General features: G+C 48.8%; 1 protein-coding gene across 1 annotated transcript in view; it reads left to right on the forward strand.

The window, feature by feature from the left end:
• The window catches only part of CAMTA2 (calmodulin binding transcription activator 2), an 89,514-nt gene that overhangs the window by 58,626 nt on the left and 11,207 nt on the right, over positions 1 to 19,681 (forward strand). Inside the window, exons 13-20 of the mRNA XM_067469650.1 lie at positions 395 to 473; positions 2,471 to 2,819; positions 6,941 to 7,296; positions 11,797 to 11,984; positions 12,925 to 13,216; positions 14,963 to 15,034; positions 15,208 to 15,228; positions 17,533 to 17,726. Of these exons, the coding sequence (XP_067325751.1) occupies positions 395 to 473; positions 2,471 to 2,819; positions 6,941 to 7,296; positions 11,797 to 11,984; positions 12,925 to 13,216; positions 14,963 to 15,034; positions 15,208 to 15,228; positions 17,533 to 17,726 (1,551 nt within the window). The remainder of the gene's footprint in view (positions 1 to 394; positions 474 to 2,470; positions 2,820 to 6,940; positions 7,297 to 11,796; positions 11,985 to 12,924; positions 13,217 to 14,962; positions 15,035 to 15,207; positions 15,229 to 17,532; positions 17,727 to 19,681) is intronic.

Consider the following 19,681-nt stretch of genomic DNA (forward strand, 5'->3'; position numbering starts at 1 on the left):
ATGGAGTCTGAGCTCTGAGCAGTCTCAGTTCTGATCATATGCTCTGCAGCACCTCCCACAACCTCAAGAAACACAGAGTAAAGGGAAAGCTGCATACCAAAACATACATATACAATACAGTAAGCAAACAAGTATATAAAACAAATTACAGGTTACAGGTTACAATTTCCAACAAGAAAGTAGACACAGACTGTATAGATACAGTCTGTGTCTACCAGCTGTTAGGAATTGTGGGAGTTGAAGTCCAAAACACCTGGAGGGAGGGCCAAAGTTGCCCCATACCTGGGCTAAGGTGAGAGCAGACTCTCGTCACTCAAAGTTGACCCCTTTTTGCAAAGTCTTTTGGAATTGCAGTCGCAACGTGACCCGGTTTCTCCTTCCCTCCCTTCCTCAGGAACCTCAACGTTCAGAGCCTGGACCTGGAGCAAGAGGTGGACCCCCTCAACGTGGACCATTTCTCCTGCACCCCTTTGGTAAGAGGGCATTCCTCACCCAGGCTGAATTCGCCCAGTGGTCACTGCGCGCATCCCGTTAGTCCTCATTGAGGAGCAGAGTGGGAGGATTTGTGTACACAATGGAATGGAGCAAATTGGGGAGCGGATCTACGTAAACGGTATGGAAATAATATTCTGAGGGCCGGACTAGATGGCCTTTAGAAGTCCTTTTCAACTCTAGGATTCTATTATTATTATTATTATTATTATTATTATTAATAGTAATAGAAACACAACAAGATGAGTCCACAGCAGACAAAATCTCTCTGCTGGCTGTTGTATTGGATCACACGTCAGACACTTCCCAAGTGTCTAGGACTGTGTGATGTATCGGTGAATAATGCGTGCAGATCCCATTATTATTATTATTATTATTATTATTATTATTATTATGGAGGCTAGATGGTCCTCTGTCGGGGAAGCTTTGTGCTTTTCCTGCATGGCAGAAGTGGGCTGGCCTAGATGTACTTTGGAGATCTCTCTCAACTCGAAGATTCTATTATTATTATTATTATTATTATTATTATTATTATTATTATTATTATGGAGGCTACTAGATGGTCCTCTATCGAGGAAGCTTTGTGCTTTTCCTGCATGGCAGAAGGGGGCTGACCTAGATATACTTTGGGGTTCTCTCTCAACTCTAGAATTCTATTATTATTATTATTATTGTTGTTGTTAGTAGTAGTAGTAGTAGTATGGAGGCTGGATGGCCCTCTCTTGGGAGAGCTTTGGTGGTGGTTTTCCTGCATGGCAGAAGAGGGCTGGACTAGATGGTCTTTGGGGGTCCCTTCCAACTCTAGGATTCTATTGTTGTTGTTGTTGTTGTTGTTGTTAGGGTTGGGCTGGGTGACCTCTGGGGATCCCTTTGAATACTAGAATTCTGTTGTTGTTGTTGTTGTTGTTGTTGTTATGAATGCATTATTATTGTGGTTGAACTGGATGACCTTTAGGGATTCCTTCCAACTCTAGGATTCTATTATTATTGTTGTTGCTGTTGTTAGGGTTGGACTGGGTGACCTCTGGGGATCCCTTTGAATACTAGAATTCTGTTGTTGTTATTGTTATTATTATGAATGCATTATTATTATTATTGTGGTTGAACTGGATGACCTTTAGGGATTCCTTCCAACTCTAGGATTCTTTCCAACTCTAGGATTCTTGTATTATTATTGTTGTTGTTGTTGTTGTTGAGTCTGGATATCCCTGTTAGGGGAGATTTAATGGTGCTTTTCCTGCATAATGACAGAAGCACCGGGATCGTGGCGCAGCCGGCTAAGAGTCAGCTGCATTAAGATCACTCTGACCAAAAGGTCATGAGTACGAAGCCAGCCCTGTGTAGCCTGTTGTCGACCTTTGCAACCCGAAAGACAGTTGCATCTGTCAAGTAGGAAAATTAGGTACCACCTTAAAGTGTGGGGAGGCTAAATTAACTGATTTATGAGGCCATAAAGAAGACTCCAGCAAAGCATTCCAGCGGGGAAGCATGCGGGGAATGCGGAAGTACTTCATCAGCGTTGCAGATGGACAATGAAAGCGACAGCTCCCCTGGCGGCCAGAAAAAGTTAAATAGCCTCTGTGTATGTCTGTATACGTTGTATGTCAAAATTGGCATTGAATGTTTGCCATATATGTGTACACTGTAATTCTCCCTGAGTCCCCTGCGGGGTGAGGAGAAGGGCGGAATAGAAAAGCTGTAAATAATAATAATAATAATAATAATAATAATAATAATAATAATGACTCTAGGATTCTGTGATGAGGATGAGGGTGGAGGCTGGGTGGCCCGCTGTTGAGAGAGCCTTGATTCTGCTTTCCTTGCATGGCAGAAGGGCTGGACTAGATGGCCTTCGAGGATCTCTTCCAACTCTGGGAAATCCCAGAGTGGAGGTCCAATTGGCCAGGCTGCCTCCCTTTGCTTGAATCCCTCCCTCCTTCCCGCGGCTGCTCACGCTGACCTTGCCCTCCGGTTGCAGATGTGGGCGTGTGCGCTGGGGCACCTGGAGGCGGCGCAACTGCTCTTCCGCTGGAACCGGGCAGCGCTCTCCATCCCGGACTCTTTGGGCCGCCTGCCCCTCTCGGTGGCCCGCTCCCGGGGACACGTCCGGCTGGCCTCCCGCCTGGAGGAGATGCAGCGCCAAGAGGAAGAGGAAGCCCAGGAGGAAGAGGAAGCGCAGGAGGAGGAAGAGGAAGACGAGGAAGGGGCCCGCCCAGAGCCGGAAGGAGCCATGAGCGCTGGAAGCAGCAAGACGTGCACGACGGGACCTCGGCGGCTGGTGGAGGCCCTCCACATCCCCTCCCCGCTCTCGGCCAGCCCAGACACAGGTCAGTGTGCGGGGTAAACACGTGGCGAGGGCATCGGAAAACAGCTCTCGTGGTTCCATAACATTTATTTATTTATTTATTTATTTACCTGGCTTCTATACGGCTGTTCTCAGCCCGAAGGCGACTCACAGCGGTTCACAACAAATACGAACAGCAAAAATCCAGTGCTACAGTATAGAAGCAGTTAACAACCTAACACATTACACAATTAGTAAACAGTTACTATTTATTTATTTATTTATTTCATTCACTTATACCCCGCCCTTCTCACCCCGAGGGGGACTCAGGGCGGCTTACAGGGAAGGCACAATTAGATGCCCCATCACACAACAAGTAATCCAAAAAATATAACAATTCAGCAGTTAGATTAAAACATCAATACGTAATAAAATCATAAAACCTAAAACAATCTCATGTCAGAGTCCATATATCAGAGTCCATACATCCGTTCTACCTGTTTGTCCTTGTCTATCGCCAGGTCCTTGAGTTAGTTGTCAGAGTGACCAAAAGCTTGGTCCCACATCCAGGTCTTTAGTTTTTTCCTAAATGCTAGGAGGGAAGTCGCCGATCTAATCTCCCCGGGGAGTGAGTTCCACAGGCGGGGGGCCGCCACTGAGAAGGCCCTGCTCCTCGTCCCCACCAGCCTCACTTGTGAGACTGGGGGGGTCGAGAGCAGGGCCTCCCCAGAAGATCTTAAACTTCGAGGTGGGACGTAGAGGGAGATCCGTTCGGACAAGTACACTGGGCCGGAACCGTATAGGGTTTTATAGGTCAAAACCAGCACTTTAAATTGTGCTCGGAATTGGATCGGCAGCCAGTGGAGCTGACACAACAGGGGGGTGGTGTGCTCCCTGTACGTCGCTCCGGTGAGCAATCTGGGTACTACAATACCCATTGGGGTATTGTAATGCGTACTACAATACCCATTCACTGTCGCCTCGTCATCAAAAACATGTTCCAGATTCGTCATCCATTGTTCCATTCCAGTGTTCATTAACCAATCATTGCACTAATTATTCAAACGCCTGCTCAAACAGCCAGGTCTTCACTTTCCTGCGGAATACCATTAGAGATGGAGCTAGTCTAATGTCCGTAGGAAGGGCGTTCCACAGCCGAGGAGCCACCACCGAGAAGGCCCTATCTCTCGTCCCCGCCAGCCGAGCTTGAGAAGCAGGCGGGATCGAGAGCAGGGCCTCCCCGGAAGATCTCAAAGTCCTGGTGGGTTCATAGGCCGAGATGCGGTCGGATAGGTAGCTTGGGCCGGAACCATTTAGGGCTTTAAAGACCAACACCAGCACTTTGAATTCAGCCCGGTAGCAGATCGGCAGCCAGTGGAGTTGGCGCAACAGGGGGGTTGTATGCTCCCTGCGCTCCGCTCCTGTTAAAATCATGGCTGCCGAGCGTTGGACTAGTTGGAGCTTCCGAGCTGTCTTCAAAGGCAACCCCACGTAGAGAGCGTTGCAGTAGTCCAAACGGGATGTAACCAGAGCGTGGACTACCGTGGCCAAGTCAGACTTCCCAAGGTACGGGCGCAGCTGGCACACAAGCTTTAGCTGTGCAAATGCTCCCCTGGTCACCGCCGAAACCTGGGGTTCCAGGCTCAGCGATGAGTCCAGGGTCACACCCAAGCTGCGAACCTGCATCTTCAGGGGGGGTGCGGCCCCATCCAACACAGGCTGTAACCCTATGCCCTGTTCGACCAGGAGGACCTCTGTCTTGTCTGGATTCATTTGTTGTATTGAAACTTTGCCAGCGGAAGGATTGCTAGAACAGCAGACACTGTATTTAGAAATCAGGACTCTGCAAGCTTTTAGTTACAACAGAAAACTAAGTTTACTAAGTACATCTATACACGTCCATTCACAGCAAGCAACAGACAGGAACTACAAAGCACAAAACAGCAGTTTCTGAACATCTGCTTATCTGACTTCTGGCTGAGACCAGATCCTCCCTCTTCTTCCCAGCCATGTTATCTCATTTCTGTCAAGGTTACATTATCTCTGCCTCAGCACTAGGTTTTCTTAATACACAAAAGAGCAGAATAGAATCCATTTTGAATTTCGTCTTAATCCATCTTGAATCACATAGAAACACATTGAAAAACACACATGCATAACTCAATAATCCTGACAGTACAGTGTAGTGGTGAGAGCAGACTCCCATCACTCAAAGCCCAAGTTGTCCCTTTTTGCAAAGTCTTGTAGAATCGCAGTCGCAAAAGGGGTGTTTTCAGGAGGGAAGGGGGACCCGACGTTTGACCAAGCCAGGTGTAGGTACTACAGGTGTGCATGTTGCACCTCAGCTAGGGCTCACCTGGCTCAAGCACTCACCAGGAAGCCAAGCATAGGAATAAACAGTTTATTGAAAAAGCACACACAGTAAAAGAGTCAAAAATCCAAATAGGTAAAGCTAGAAAGAGTCCCAAAAGCCAGAGATCAATCTCCAATGCAAAGGTTAAAGCATGAACATAAATCCAAGGAGCAGTGTATGAGCCTGATTAATCCAAAAGACAAGGAATAAAACATCAACCTGAGTAATCCAAGAATCAAAGAACAATACATGAGCTTGAGTTCATGGTAAAATCCCCAAGACTTAAAGCAAAACTTGACCAGGACATGGCTTGATGTGAGAACTAAGGCAGGCGGCTCTTGCTCTTTTTGCTACGTTGCTTGAACTAAAAGCTATTCTTTCCCTAATTAAAGACAGCAGTGCACAAAAGCATTCCTTCGGCCTTGAGTAGTCTCTCTCATCATCACCCTCAGCTAAAGTATCAGGCCCTGCACCCCAAACCCCTCATCCTCAGCTGAAGTATCAGGGGAATAAAACAAGGAATAAGGAGTAAAGACAAAGAATAAAACATCAACTTGAGTAATCCAAGAATCAAAGAACAATACATGAGCTTGAGTTCATGGTAAAATCCCCAAGACTTAAAGCAAGCAAGCCCTGTCCTTGTCAAGTTTTCTTTAAGTCTTGGGGATTTTACCATGAACTGCTACGTTGCTTAAACTAAAAGCTATTCTTTTCCTAATTAAAGACAGCAGTGCATGAAAGCATTCCTTCGGCCTTGAGTAGTCTCTCTCGGTCTCACTTTCCCATGGTCTGGCTCGCATCTGGAATTATTCCCCCGCAGGTGCAGCCTTGAATCTCTGTCTTACCCTCCTTCCTCCCTTCTCTGCCTGTCAGCTTCTAAAACAGTTTCGTTATCACACAGAGAATAACCAAATCCCCCTCCGTTCTCCTTTTCCAATATTCCCTCTGTCTGAGCATCTCCAGAAGCATCAGGTCCTGCAGGCCCTGCACCCCCAAACCTCTTACCATCCTCAGCTGAAGTATCAGGCCCTGCAGGCCCTGCACCCCTAAACCCCTCATCATCACCCTCAGCTGAAGTATCAGGCCCTACACCCCAAACCCCTCATCCTCAGCTGAAGTATCAGGGGAATAAAACAAGGAATAAGGAATAAGGACAAGGAATAAAACATCAACCTGAGTAATCCAAGAATCAAAGAACAATACATGAGCTTAAGTTCATGGTAAAATCCCCAAGACTTAAAGCAAAACTTGACCAGGACAGGGCTTGAAGCGAGAACCAAGGCAGGCAGCCCTTGCTCTCTCTGCTATGTTGCTTGGCCTGAGAACTGAAAGCTATTCTTTCCCTGATTAAGGACAGCAATGCACGAAGGCATTCCTTCAGCCTTGAGTAATCTCTCTTGGTCTCACTTTCCCATGTCCTGGCTCGCATCTGGAATTCTTTCCTTGCAGGAGCAGCCTTGAATCTCTGTCTGTCGAACCCCCTTTCCTCCCTTCTCTGCCTGTCTGCTTCTAAAACAGTTTCGTTTTCACACAGAGAATAACCAAATCCCCCTCCGTTCTCCTGTTCCAACATTCCCTCTGTCTGACCATCTCCAGAAGCATCAGGCCCTGCAAACCTTGCACCCCCAAACCCCTCATCATCACCCTCAGCTGGCTGAACTACAACAATACATTATGTCCCTTATGACCCTGACTCTCCATCTTTTGGAAGGATAGGGTTATAGGATGATAGGGTCCAAGGGGGGCTCCCAGGGGCCATCTAGCCCGACCCTTCTTATGCTCCTCTTTCCATACTCTCTCCCTCCTTGCAGGGCTGAGCACAGCCAGCAGCGTCTCCTCTCCATCCGAACTCTCAGAAGGCTCTATTTCGGTCACTTCGGCCTACTCCAGCGGGTCGACACAGCGGGAGTCCCCGGCCTACAGCCCCGAAGAGGAGTCCGAGGGGGCCATGGACGTCTGCCCGGGAGAGGAGGGGGGCCTGGCCGGGTGGTACATGCAGGAGGGGCCCCCCCACCCTGCGCCCCTCTTCTTCATGGACTGCGACGAAGGGGGCGCCCCTTCCTCTGGGCACGCTGCTGGGCCTCCGCCGGAGATGGAGCCGGAGCTGCTGAGCTATGCCGAGAATGCCGAGAACGAGGAGTACCTGCCGGCCACCGACGTCCTGCAGGTGAGGAGACGGGTCCCCGGGGTTGCTCTTCTTTCTGCTAATGTATATTGTGAAATGGAACTCACAGAGCCTTAGGGTCAAATGGTAGGAAAGGAGATCCCACTTGAACATTAGGAAGGAATTCCTGACCTTGAGAAGAGCTGCTCAACAGTGGAACTCTCTGCTTCACAGTCCATTGAAAGCTTCTTCCTTGGAGGCTTTTAAACAGAGGTTGGATGGCCATCTGTTGGGATGCTTTGATTGTGCTTTTTCTGCAGCGCAGGGAGTTGAACTAGATGACCTTTGAAGGGTCTCCTCCAACTCTAGGATTACGTTATTATTATTATTATTATTATTATTATATTTTTCTTCATCGTGGTCTCTGTGAAATCGCACATTTAATATTTCCTGTGCCTGCACAGTCAGAATTTTCTAGAAATCTCTTGGACTAGATGGCCTTTGAAGGGTCCCTTCCAACTCTAGGATTACACTATTATTATATTATATCATATCATCATATGTTATGTTATGTTATATTATATTATATTATATTATATTATATTATATTATATTATATTATATTATATTATATTATATTATATTACTAGCCATCCCCTGCCATGCATTGCTGTGGCCCAGTCTGGGTATATGTGTTTTGTGTGTTTATATATTTGTGTATATGTGTATATATATGTGTGTTTGTGTATATATGTGGTTTTGCGCATGCGTTGTAATGTATTTTTTTATTTTTTATTTGGCTTTTTAAGTCTCTTCTGCTGTGTTTTTGTGAGTGATGGTCACTTGTTGGCCTGATCGGTGTCTTGTGTCCAAATTTGGTGTCAGTTTGTCCAGTGGTTTTTGAGTTATATTAATCCCACAAGCGGAATGTTACATCATATATATATATATATATACACACACACACACACACACACACACACATACATACATATATACATATACACACACACACACACACATTATTTATTTATTTATTTATTTAGAGGTTTTCTATACCGACCTTCTCAACCTCGACGAGGGACTCAGGTCGGTTTACAGTGCATATCAAATGCAATCATATAAAAACAGCAAATACAAATCATTACATATTAAAATAGTACAACTCAGTACAATAAAAACATCATCATTACATCATTACACACACACACACATATATATGTATGTATGTATATTCCAGTGTATTAGACTACTTTTTAACCCAAGGAAATCTTCTCAAAAGTCAGGGGTCGTCTTATATACGGGAGCTGTTTTATATGCTAGAGTATCCTTATGACGGGAGTCGTCATATAGAGCGGGTGCTGAAACTTCCAATCCGGATTGGAGACTCTGTGGTTGCCGCATATGGTGGGGGGAGCTCAAAAATGGCAGTGGCCGCTTCCCTACCGTATGCAGCGACTGTACGAAAGCATTAAGGGCGACACTGTACAAGTACGGTAGAAGAAAATCCACTCATCAGGATTCGTGGACTTAACGCGGTCCCAATGTTGAGGTGAAGTGGGGGGGCTCGCCGGGAAGGTGTAAGTGAAGGGCAGACCATGCCCCGAGTTATGGAAAAAAGAGATAGAGTGGCTCTGCGCCCAGACAAACACGCCTCTTTTACCTGTCTGGCCCGCCCTTGAATCCTATTTCCGTCCCTCCTCCTCTGCCTCTCAGATCTCACTCCTGAAGACGGCAGTGAAGCGGTGCAGGTGCGCATGTGCCAGATCTGAGAGGCAGAGAAGGAGGGACAGAATAGGAAAATTACCATAATGAAATCAAATCTGATGCTTTAAAAAATTTTATTTGGTGTGCGTTGGAAAAAGGGTAGTCTTATATGGCAAGTATATCCCAAAAGGTGGGGGGCGTCTTACACACTCAGTCGTCTTATATGCCGGAATATATGGTAGATATATTTTTCTTCGTCGTGGTCGCTGTGAAACCGTACATATGGTATTTTGTGCGCCTGCGCGGTCAGATCAGAATCTTCTAGAGAACTCTTTGAAGGGTCCTTTTCAACTTTTGGATTACACTATTATTATTATTATTATTATTATTATTATTATCTCACTTTATTGGAGGAGACCCCCTCAAAGAAAGTCATCAAGTCCAATCCGCTTTGGCCAGGCAGGAGAAGCACAGTCAAAACCCTCCTGAAAGATGGCCACGCGGCCTCTGTTAAAGCTGCCTTCTTCCACCTAAAAACAATAACAATATGCAACCAAATTTGAAAAAGGTTTAGTTTGTGGTTTGAAAGTGTGATTTCCTGTTTCATTGTCCTGACTTTGAAAGTACTTGTTTTTACTCCAGAAACTTTTGTTTTCGTGGTGTTTAACCCTGTTGAATGGGTTGAGACTTGGTGACGAGGCAGTCATTGGAAAACGAGCAAATTCTGCTAGAGCGGGATAATGTCCCTTCCGCAAAAGCAAAGTTTTGGCACTTTAATAAACTTTTCCCCATGTTTTTTTATGATATTGCCAATTAGGAAATGGCATGGGTAACCCAGGATCAAGAATCGTGTGACATAACGTTATACGATTAATCCATCCTGTGCCATTAGAATCCCCAATGCATAGCCATAGCTGCCAACCGGTGTGAGTCTCACCAGGTTCTGGTTCACTGCAAGAGCCACTTCCTCGATTTCCAGGCTCAATTGCCAGCTGCAGCTCCCAGGGTTGGGTCAGGGTTAGGGTCCTGGACTTGGTGGCCAAACTGTCTGGCTAATAGAAAGGCAACTTCCTGTGCATGTGTTGTGTTATTGTTATTGTTTTTGCTTATTTTGCTATGAGCTTTGTATTGTTTTTGTATTATTGCTGTTATTGTTGTTGTGTTGTGGGCTCGGACTCATGTAAGCCGCACCGAGTCCCTTGGGAGATGGTAGCGGGGTACAAACAGAGGCGGCCCTAGGTAATTTTCAATGGTAAGCAAACAGTATTTTGGCATCCCCCTCCCCAAACCAATCATTGATATATATTTTCCGTTTGTCGTGGGAGTTCTGTGTGCCATATTTGGTTCAATTCCATCATTGGTGGAGTTCAGAATGCTCTTTGATTGTAGGTGAACTATACATCCCAGTAACTACACTTGCCACACTTGCTCCCTTGCCTGGCCCGCTTTGGGTCTGGAGGCGTGCCTGAAGACCCCGGCATGTGCACCAAAAGTCACCACTTCTCCTGACTTTCTCCTCTGCCATTGGGACCAAGAGAGAGAGAGAGAGAGAGAGGTAGAGATGCCCACCTTTCCTGAAGCTAGGCGCAAAAACCAAGGAGGGAGCGGAGGTGGGAGATACCTCCAGCCGGAGGGGCTCTCTCTCTCTCTCTCTCTCTCTTGGTCCCAATGGCTGAAGAGAAAGTCAGGAGAAGAGGCGCCTTTTGGTGCGCACACTGGGGTCTTCAGACACGCCTCCAGACCCAAGAGAGAGAAAGAGGTGGAGATGCCCACCTTTCCTGAGGTAGGCGCAAAAACAAAGGAGGGAGCGGAGGTGGGAGATACCTCCAGCCGGAGGGGCTCTCTCTCTCTCTCTCTCTCTCTCTCTCTTGGTCCCAATGGCTGAAGAGAAAGTCAGGAGAAGAGGCGACTTTTGGTGCGCACACTGGGGTCTTCAGACACGCCTCCGGACCCAAGAGAGAGAAAGAGGTGGAGATGCCCACCTTTCCTGAAGGTAGGTGCAAAAACCAAGGAGGGAGCGGAGGTGGGAGATATCTCCAGCCGGAGGGGCTCTCTCTCTCTCTCTCTCTCTCTCTTGGTCCCAATGGCTGAAGAGAAAGTCAGGAGAAGAGGCGACTTTTGGTGCGCACGCTGGGGTCTTCAGACACGCCTCCGGACCCGAAGCGGGCCAGGCCCGGTGGCTCCGCCCCTTGGCCCACTTGCGGATTGGGGAGAGGAGGCGGGTGGAGCGCTGGGGGATCGGGAAAGGGAGCCGGTCATGGGGAAGGGATTGAATGCAGAGAACGATTGAGCGCCAGCTCTGTTCGCGCACTTGGTGGCCAGGTGGAGCAGGAACGAGAGGGGCTAGGCGAGGTTCAAGGGTCCGGCCCCTTTGGGAAGAGAATCGCCCGGCAGCGAGGCAAGAAAGCTGAGGCTCCCCCCGGACTGCTAGGGCTGTTGTGAGCCGAGGGGGCGCTCCTCAAGTAGTGGTCGAGGGGCATTTACAGAGGCGATTCTGCGCCCCTGGCAAAAAAAAGTGTTCTGCGACCGCTTACTTCGCGTAATGGACGAGCCGCCCCTGGGTACAAATAAAGTATTATTATTATTATTATTATTATTATTATTATTATTATATTATGAGCTAAAAATTGGATGGGAGGTCTTCAGAGATTGCCAGTATTGAGGGGGTTTTTTTGGGGGGGGGGAATTCAGGAAGTTGTCGTCCAAAACAGGTGTGCATCTATACCTGTAGCCCAGGTGGTCCAACGCACTCACCTAGAGCCAGGCATCTCTCCTTGCTGTTGCCCACGTAAAGGGCAAGGCCGGAACCTGCCTTCCCGCATGTGAGCCATGCTGCTTTCCCTCTCACCTGCGCAGGTGGACATGATCACCTTGGCCAAGCAGATCATCGAGGCCACTCCGGAGCGGATCAAGCAGGAGGACTTTGCCTCGGCCGAGGCTCCTCTGAGGGAGCGGCCCTCCAACCTGGGCCTGAGCGAGACCATGTCCTGGCTGGCCAGCTACCTGGAGAACGTGGACCAGCTCTCCAGCGCCGCCCAGAGACGGTACACGAGGGGCAGTGGGTGGGGACACATATAGGGCAGAGTATAGCCAGGACTAGGCAAGGAGGGCCCAAGTTGGACCATGCCTTTACGTCAACCAAGGGGTCACCTGCATACCCATGTTATGGGAGTCCAGAACACCTGGAGGGAGGGCCGGAGCTGGCCCATGCCTTTGTCCTCTTGGAACTGGACACTGAAGTCAACCAAGGGGTCATCTGCATACCCATGTTATGGGAGTTAGAGGGAGGGTCAGAGTTGGCCCATGCTTTTGTCCTCTTGGAATTGGACATTAAAGTCAACCAAGGGATCACCTGCATACCCATGTTGTGGGAGTCCAAAGCACCCAGAGGGAGGGCCGGAGTTGGCCCATGCCTTTGTCCTCTTGGAACTGGACACTTAAGTTAACCAAGGGGTCACCTGCATACCCATGTTATGGGAGTCCAGAACACCTGGAGGGAGGGCCAGAGCTGGCCCATGCCTTTGTCCTCTTGGAACTGGACACTGAAGTCAACCAAGGGGTCATCTGCATACCCATGTTGTGGGAGTTGGAGGGAGGGTCAGAGCTGGCCCATGCCTTTGTCCTCTTGGAACTGGACACTTAAGTTAACCAAGGGGTCACCTGCATACCCATGTTGTGGGAGTCCAGAACACCTGGAGGGAGGGCCGGAGCTGGCCTATGCTTTTGTCCTCTTGGAACTGGACACTGAGGTCAACCAAGGGGTCATCTGCATACCCATGTTATGGGAGTCCAGAACACCTGGAGGGAGGGCCAGAGTTGGCCCATGCCTTTGTCCTCTTGGAACTGGACACTGAAGTCAACCAAGGGGTCATCTGCATACCCATGTTGTGGGAGTCCAGAACACCTGGAGGAGGGCCGGAGCTGGCCCCACCTGTATTGCAGGGTATGACACCTGTCTGTGTGTGTGTGTGTCTCTGGCTGCAGCTCCTTGGCCTCGGCGTCGTCCTCGTCGTCCCCGTCCTCGCTGCCCTCCTCCCCGCTGCCCCCGGCCCCCTCCTCGTGCCTGAGCCCGCTGCTGCTGCCCCCTCCGCTGGGGGAGCTCTCCCTGGAGCGCCTGCCCCCGCCCCCCTCGGCCGCCAGCTGGGCGGAGTTCCTCAACGCCTCGGCCAACGGCAAGATGGAGAGCGACTTCGCCTTGCTGACCCTCTCCGACCACGAGCAGCGGGAGCTCTACGAGGCCGCCAAGATCATCCAGACCGCCTTCCGCAAGTACAAGGTAGGGGGCGGAGGGGGTCGCGGGGTTGGGAGAGACCCCAAGGCTACACAGGCAAGATAGTCCAACCCCCTGCTGTACAGAAAAAACACAATCAAAGCACCCCCAACAGATGACCAGACAGCACCATAATAATAATAATAATAATAATAATAATAATAATAATAATAGACTCCTAGTCCCCCAAAGGCCATCTAGTCCAACCCCCTTCTGCCACTATGCAGGAAAAGCACAAGCAAAGCACCCCAAACAGAGGCCCATCCAGCCTCTATAATAATAATAATAATAATAATAATAATAATAATAATAATAGCATCCTAGAGTTGAGAGTTGGAAGCTCTAGCCATCAAGCCCAACCCCCTTCTGCTATTATGCAAGAAAAGCACAATCAAAACTCCCCCAATAGAGGGCCATATAGCTTCCATAATAATAATAATAATAATAATAATAATAATAATAATAATAATAATATCCTGGAGTTGGAAGAGACCTCTAAAGGTCATCTAGTCCAACCCTCTTCTGTTATGATGTAGAAAAAGCACCATCAAAGCTCTCCTGGCAGAGGGCTATATAACCTCAATAGTAATAATAATAATAATAATAATAATAATAATAATAATAATAGAATCCTGGAGTTGGAAGAGACCTCTAAAGGCCAACTAATAACAATAACAACAACATCCTAGAGTTGGAAGAGGCCTCTAAAGGCCATCTAGTTCAACCCCCTTCTGCTATTATGCAGGAAAAGCACAATCAAAGCTCCCCCTATAGAGGGCCATATAGCCTCCATAATAATAATAGTAATAATAATAGTAATAATAGAATACTGGAGTTGGAAGAGGCCTCTAAAGGCCATCTAGTTCAACTCCCTTCTGCTATGATGTAGGAAAAGCACAATCAAAGCTCCCCCAAGAGAGGGCCATATAGCCTCCATAATAATAATAACAACAACAACAACAATAATATCCTGGAGTTGGAAGAGATATCTAAAGGCCATCTAGTCCAACTCCCTTCTGCTATGATGTAGGAAGAGGTCAATCAAAGCTCTCCTGACAGAGGTTCATCCAGCCTCCATAACAACAACAACAACAACATCCTAGAGTTGGAAAAGGCCTCCAAAGGCCATCTAGTTCAACCCCCTTCTGCCATTCTGCAGGAAAAGCACAATCAAAACACCCCTGACAGAGGGCCATCCAGCCTCCATAATAATAATAATAATAATAATAATAATAATAATAATAATAATAATAGAATCCTGGAGTTTAAAGGCCATCTAGTCCAACCCCTACTATGATGTAGGAAAAGCACAATCAAAGCTCTCATGACAGAGGGTCATCCACCCTCCATAATAACAACAACAACATCCTAGAGTTGGAAGAGGCCTCCAAAGGCAATCTAGTTCAACCTCCTTCTGCCATTATGCAGGAAAAGCACAATCAAAGCACCCCTGACAGATGGCCATTCAGCCTCTGCTTAAAAACCTCCAAGGAAGGAGCTTCCACCTCACTCCAAGGCAGAGAGTTCCACTGCTGAACGGCTCTCACAGTCAGGAAGCTCTTCCTCATGTTCAGTGGAATCTCCTTTCATGTCATTTGAACCCAAGGCTCCACTGAGTCCTAGTCTCCAGGGCATAGGTTGTGGGAGTTGAAGTCCAAAACACCTGGAGGGAGGGCCAAAGTTGGCCCAGGCCTGCCTCGGGACAAGGGGCTTCTCTAACCATTAGGCCTCCTTCCTTTTGGTCTCTTCCAGGGTCGTCGGCTGAAGGAGCAGCAGGAGATGGCTGCCGCGGTCATCCAGCGATGCTACCGCAAGTACAAGCAGGTATGTGCCATCGGGAGGGGGGGGGGAGGGGGGTCCTTGATGTCCTTCCTGGGGGAGGAGGGCCTTGCGTTCAATCTCCCCGAGACCCTTGCCGAAAATGGATTCTGAGGGCAGCCCAGAGACCCCAGACCCCTGGCTTCCCACTAACCCTGCTCTCTCCTCTGTCTTGCAAGCTCACCTGGATTGCTCTGAAGGTAAAAAGGAGCCGGGGGGGGGGGGGGGGCAAATGGGTTACTGTGCCTTCAATCAGGGTTGGGGAGACAGGTAAAGGATATTTGTGGGGTGGGGAAGGGCCCCCACGAGCCCCCCAGCCCAGTATCAATAGAGAGGAGGCAGAACGAGGATTTTTCCAAGGCCTGTAGCTGGGGGGGGGGGGTGGTGGTTAGGGGTTCAACCCCCCCTCCCCGAATTTTTTCAGGTTAAAAAAACCTTATTTTTTTGCTATTTTTGGCCTTACTAACCTTGCATACCTTGTATCGTATACCTTTTACGGAGCAATAAGGGTCTTTGGACTGTATTAAAAATGTTGTTGTTGTGTTATCGAACTACTCTTCATGATTTGCAAAAAAAAGTTTCAAACCCACCCTCCTGAAATTTTTTGGCTACGGCCATGGACGTTGTAGGGTCATCCAATCCCCCCCCCCCCATCCCCCACCCCGAATTTTTTTTCTGGCTACACCATGGACGTCGTAGGGTCATCCAATCCCCACCCCCCCACCCCGAAACTTTTTTCTGGCTACGGCCATGGACGTCGTAGGGTCATCCAATCCCCCCCCACCCCCCACCCCGAATTTTTTTTCTGGCTACGCCATGGACGTCGTAGGGTCATCCAATCCCCCCCCCCCCCCCCGATTTTTTTTCTGGCTACGCCATGGACGTTGTAGGGTCATCCAATCCCCACCCCACCCCCCACCCCGAAACTTTTTTCTGGCTATGGCCATGGAAGTTGTAGGGTCATCCAATCCCCCCCCCCACCCCCACCCCGAAACTTTTTTCTGGCTACGGCCATGGACGTCGTAGGGTCATCCAATCCCCTCCCACCCCCCACCCCGAATTTTTTTTCTGGCTATGCCATGGACATCGTAGGGTCATCCAATCCCCCCCCCCACGCCCCACCCCGAAATTTTTTTCTGGCTACGGCCATGGATGTCGTAGAGTCATCCAATCCCACCCCCCACCCCGAAACTTTTTTCTGGCTACGGCCATGGAAGTTGTAGGGTCATCCAATCCCCCCCCCCACCCTCACCCCGAAACTTTTTTCTGGCTACGGCCATGGACGTCGTAGGGTCATCCAATCCCCCCCCACCCCCCACCCCGAATTTTTTTTCTGGCTACGCCATGGACGTCGTAGGGTCATCCAATCCCCCCCCCCCCCGATTTTTTTTTCTGGCTACGCCATGGACGTTGTAGGGTCATCCAATCCCCACCCCACCCCCCACCCCGAAACTTTTTTCTGGCTATGGCCATGGAAGTTGTAGGGTCATCCAATCCCCCCCCCCACCCCCACCCCGAAACTTTTTTCTGGCTACGGCCATGGACGTCGTAGGGTCATCCAATCCCCTCCCACCCCCCACCCCGAATTTTTTTTCTGGCTATGCCATGGACATCGTAGGGTCATCCAATCCCCCCCCCCACGCCCCACCCCGAAATTTTTTTCTGGCTACGGCCATGGATGTCGTAGAGTCATCCAATCCCACCCCCCACCCCGAAACTTTTTTCTGGCTACGGCCATGGAAGTTGTAGGGTCATCCAATCCCCCCCCCCACCCTCACCCCGAAACTTTTTTCTGGCTACGGCCATGGACGTCGTAGGGTCATCCAATCCCCCCCCACCCCCCACCCCGAATTTTTTTTCTGGCTACGCCATGGACGTCGTAGGGTCATCCAATCCCCCCCCCCCCGATTTTTTTTTCTGGCTACGCCATGGACGTTGTAGGGTCATCCAATCCCCACCCCACCCCCACCCCGAAACTTTTTTCTGGCTATGGCCATGGAAGTTGTAGGGTCATCCAATCCCCCCCCCCACCCCCACCCCGAAACTTTTTTCTGGCTACGGCCATGGACGTCGTAGGGTCATCCAATCCCCTCCCACCCCCCACCCCGAATTTTTTTTCTGGCTATGCCATGGACATCGTAGGGTCATCCAATCCCCCCCCCCACGCCCCACCCCGAAATTTTTTTCTGGCTACGGCCATGGATGTCGTAGAGTCATCCAATCCCACCCCCCACCCCGAAACTTTTCTGGCTACGGCCATGGACGTCATAGGGTCATCCAGTCCACCCTTTGTATGGAAATATGTGTGCCCTGGTGACCGCTTAACTAGCTTTGGCCCTTCAGGTCTTTTGGATTTCAACTCCCACCATTCGTAACAGTCTATCAATCAATCGCGGGATCATCTGCATACCCGCGTTGCAGGAGCGGAAGTCCAAAACTCTTGTTGGGAGGGCCAAAGTTGGCCCATGCCTGCCCGTAACCCTTTCTCCGCTTCCCTCCCGCAGTACGCCTTGTATAAGAAGATGACGCAGGCGGCCATCCTGATCCAGAGCAAGTTCCGCAGCTACTACGAGCAGAAGAAGTTCCAGCAGAGCCGCCGGGCGGCCGTCCTCATCCAGCAGTACTACCGCAGCTACAAGGAGTACGAGAAGCTCAAGCAGGGACACCGCGCAGCCGCCGCCATCAGCCAGAAGATCAAGTGCGTGACACCAGACCCTGATCAATACATCTGATAGATTGATAGTTGTATGTTATAGATGGATGTCATAGATAGATAGTTGTATGTTATAGAATCATAGAATCCTAGAGTTGGAAGAGACCTCCTGGGTCATCCAGTCCAACCCCATTCTGCCAAGAAGCAGGAATATTGCATTCAAATCACCCCTGACAGATGGCCATCCAGCCTCTGTTTAAAAGCCTCCAAAGAAGGAGCCTCCACCACACTCCCTCCAGAGCAGAGAGTTCCACTGCTGAACGGCTCTCACAGTCAGGAAGTTATTCCTCGTATTCAGATGGAATCTCCTCTCTTGTAGTTTGAAGCCATTGTTCCATTGCGTCCTAGTCTCCAAGGAAGCAGAAAACAAGCTTGCTCCCTACTCCCTATGACTGCCTCTCACGTATTTATACATGGCTATCATATCTCCTCTCAGCCTTCTCTTCTTCAGGCTAAACATGCCCAGCTCCTTAAGCCGCTCTTCATAGGGCTTGTTCTCCAGACCCTTGATCATTTTAGTCGCTCTCCTCTGGACACATTCCAGCTTAGAGTCAATATCTCTCTTGAATTGTGGTGCCCAGAACTGGACACAATATTCCAGGTAAAGTGGTCTAACCAAAGCAGAATAGAGCATGGGTAGCATGACTTCCCTAGATCTAGGCACTATGCTCCTCTTGATGCAGGCCAAAATCCCATTGGCTTTTTTTGCCGCCACATCACATTCCTGGCTCATGCTCCCTTTCCTCCCCACGAGGACTCCAAGATCTTTTTCACACGTCCTGCTCTCGAGCCAGGCATTGTCCCCCATTCTGTATCTTTGCATTTCATTTTTTCTGCCAAAGTGGAGTATCTTGCATTTGTCTCTGTTGAACTTCATTTTGTTAGTTTTGGCCATTCATCTCTCTAATCTGTCAAGATCGTTTTGAATCCTGCTCCTGTCCTCTGGAGTATTGGCTATCCCTGATCATTATGGTTCTCAACCTGGGGGTCGCGACCCCTGGGTGGGTCGTTCGGCCCTTTTCGGGGGGTCGCGAAGCTGCCTTGGCTGGCCCCGCCCACTCCAAAATGGCTACCGACCCCCTGAGCCAGCCCAATGGCCTTCCTGGCAGGCTCCCCCTCCTTCTCTTCCCACAGACCTGTGGGTAGTCAAGAGGAGGAGCTTTGGAGGCAAAGTGTACAAAACTTTGAAAATTTAATTATTATTTCATTATTTTTATGACAGAACCAATTAGGAACTGCCATTTTTAATGAAATTTTGAGAGTTTTGTTAGAGTTCTGAAATTTTCACCACCGGAACTTTAGTTTTGTAAGTACTTTAGAACCATTTAGAACCATGCATTGCCCAAGCCCGATAGATAGATAGATAGATAGATATTATAAATAGCCAGGCAGGCGGATGGATGGATGAAAAGGATGGATGGATGGATGGGTTGAAAAGGATGGATGAATGGATGGATGGATGAAGAGGGTGGATGGATGGATTGATGGATGGAAAGGATGGATGGATGGATGGATGGATGAAAAGGATGGATAGATGGATGGATTGATGGATGAAAAAGATGGATGAAAAGGATGGATGGATGGATGAAAAGGATGGATGGATGGATGGATTGATGGATGAAAAGGATGGATGGATGGATGAAAAGGATGGATAGATGGATGGATTGATGGATGAAAAGGATGGATGAATGGATGGATGAATTGATGGATGAAAAGGATGGATGGATGGATGAATGGATGGATGAATTGATGGATGAAAAGGATGGATGAATGGATGGATGAAAAGGATGAATGAATGGATGGATGGATGAAAAGGATGGATGAATTGATGGATGAAAAGGATGGATGGATGGGTGAATGGATTGATGGATGAAAAGGATGGATGGATGGATGGATGGATGAAAAAGATGGATGGATGGATGGGTTGAAAAAGATGGATG

Source organism: Anolis sagrei, chromosome 6 (genome assembly GCF_037176765.1).
Source record: "Anolis sagrei isolate rAnoSag1 chromosome 6, rAnoSag1.mat, whole genome shotgun sequence".
NCBI lineage: Eukaryota > Metazoa > Chordata > Lepidosauria > Squamata > Dactyloidae > Anolis > Anolis sagrei.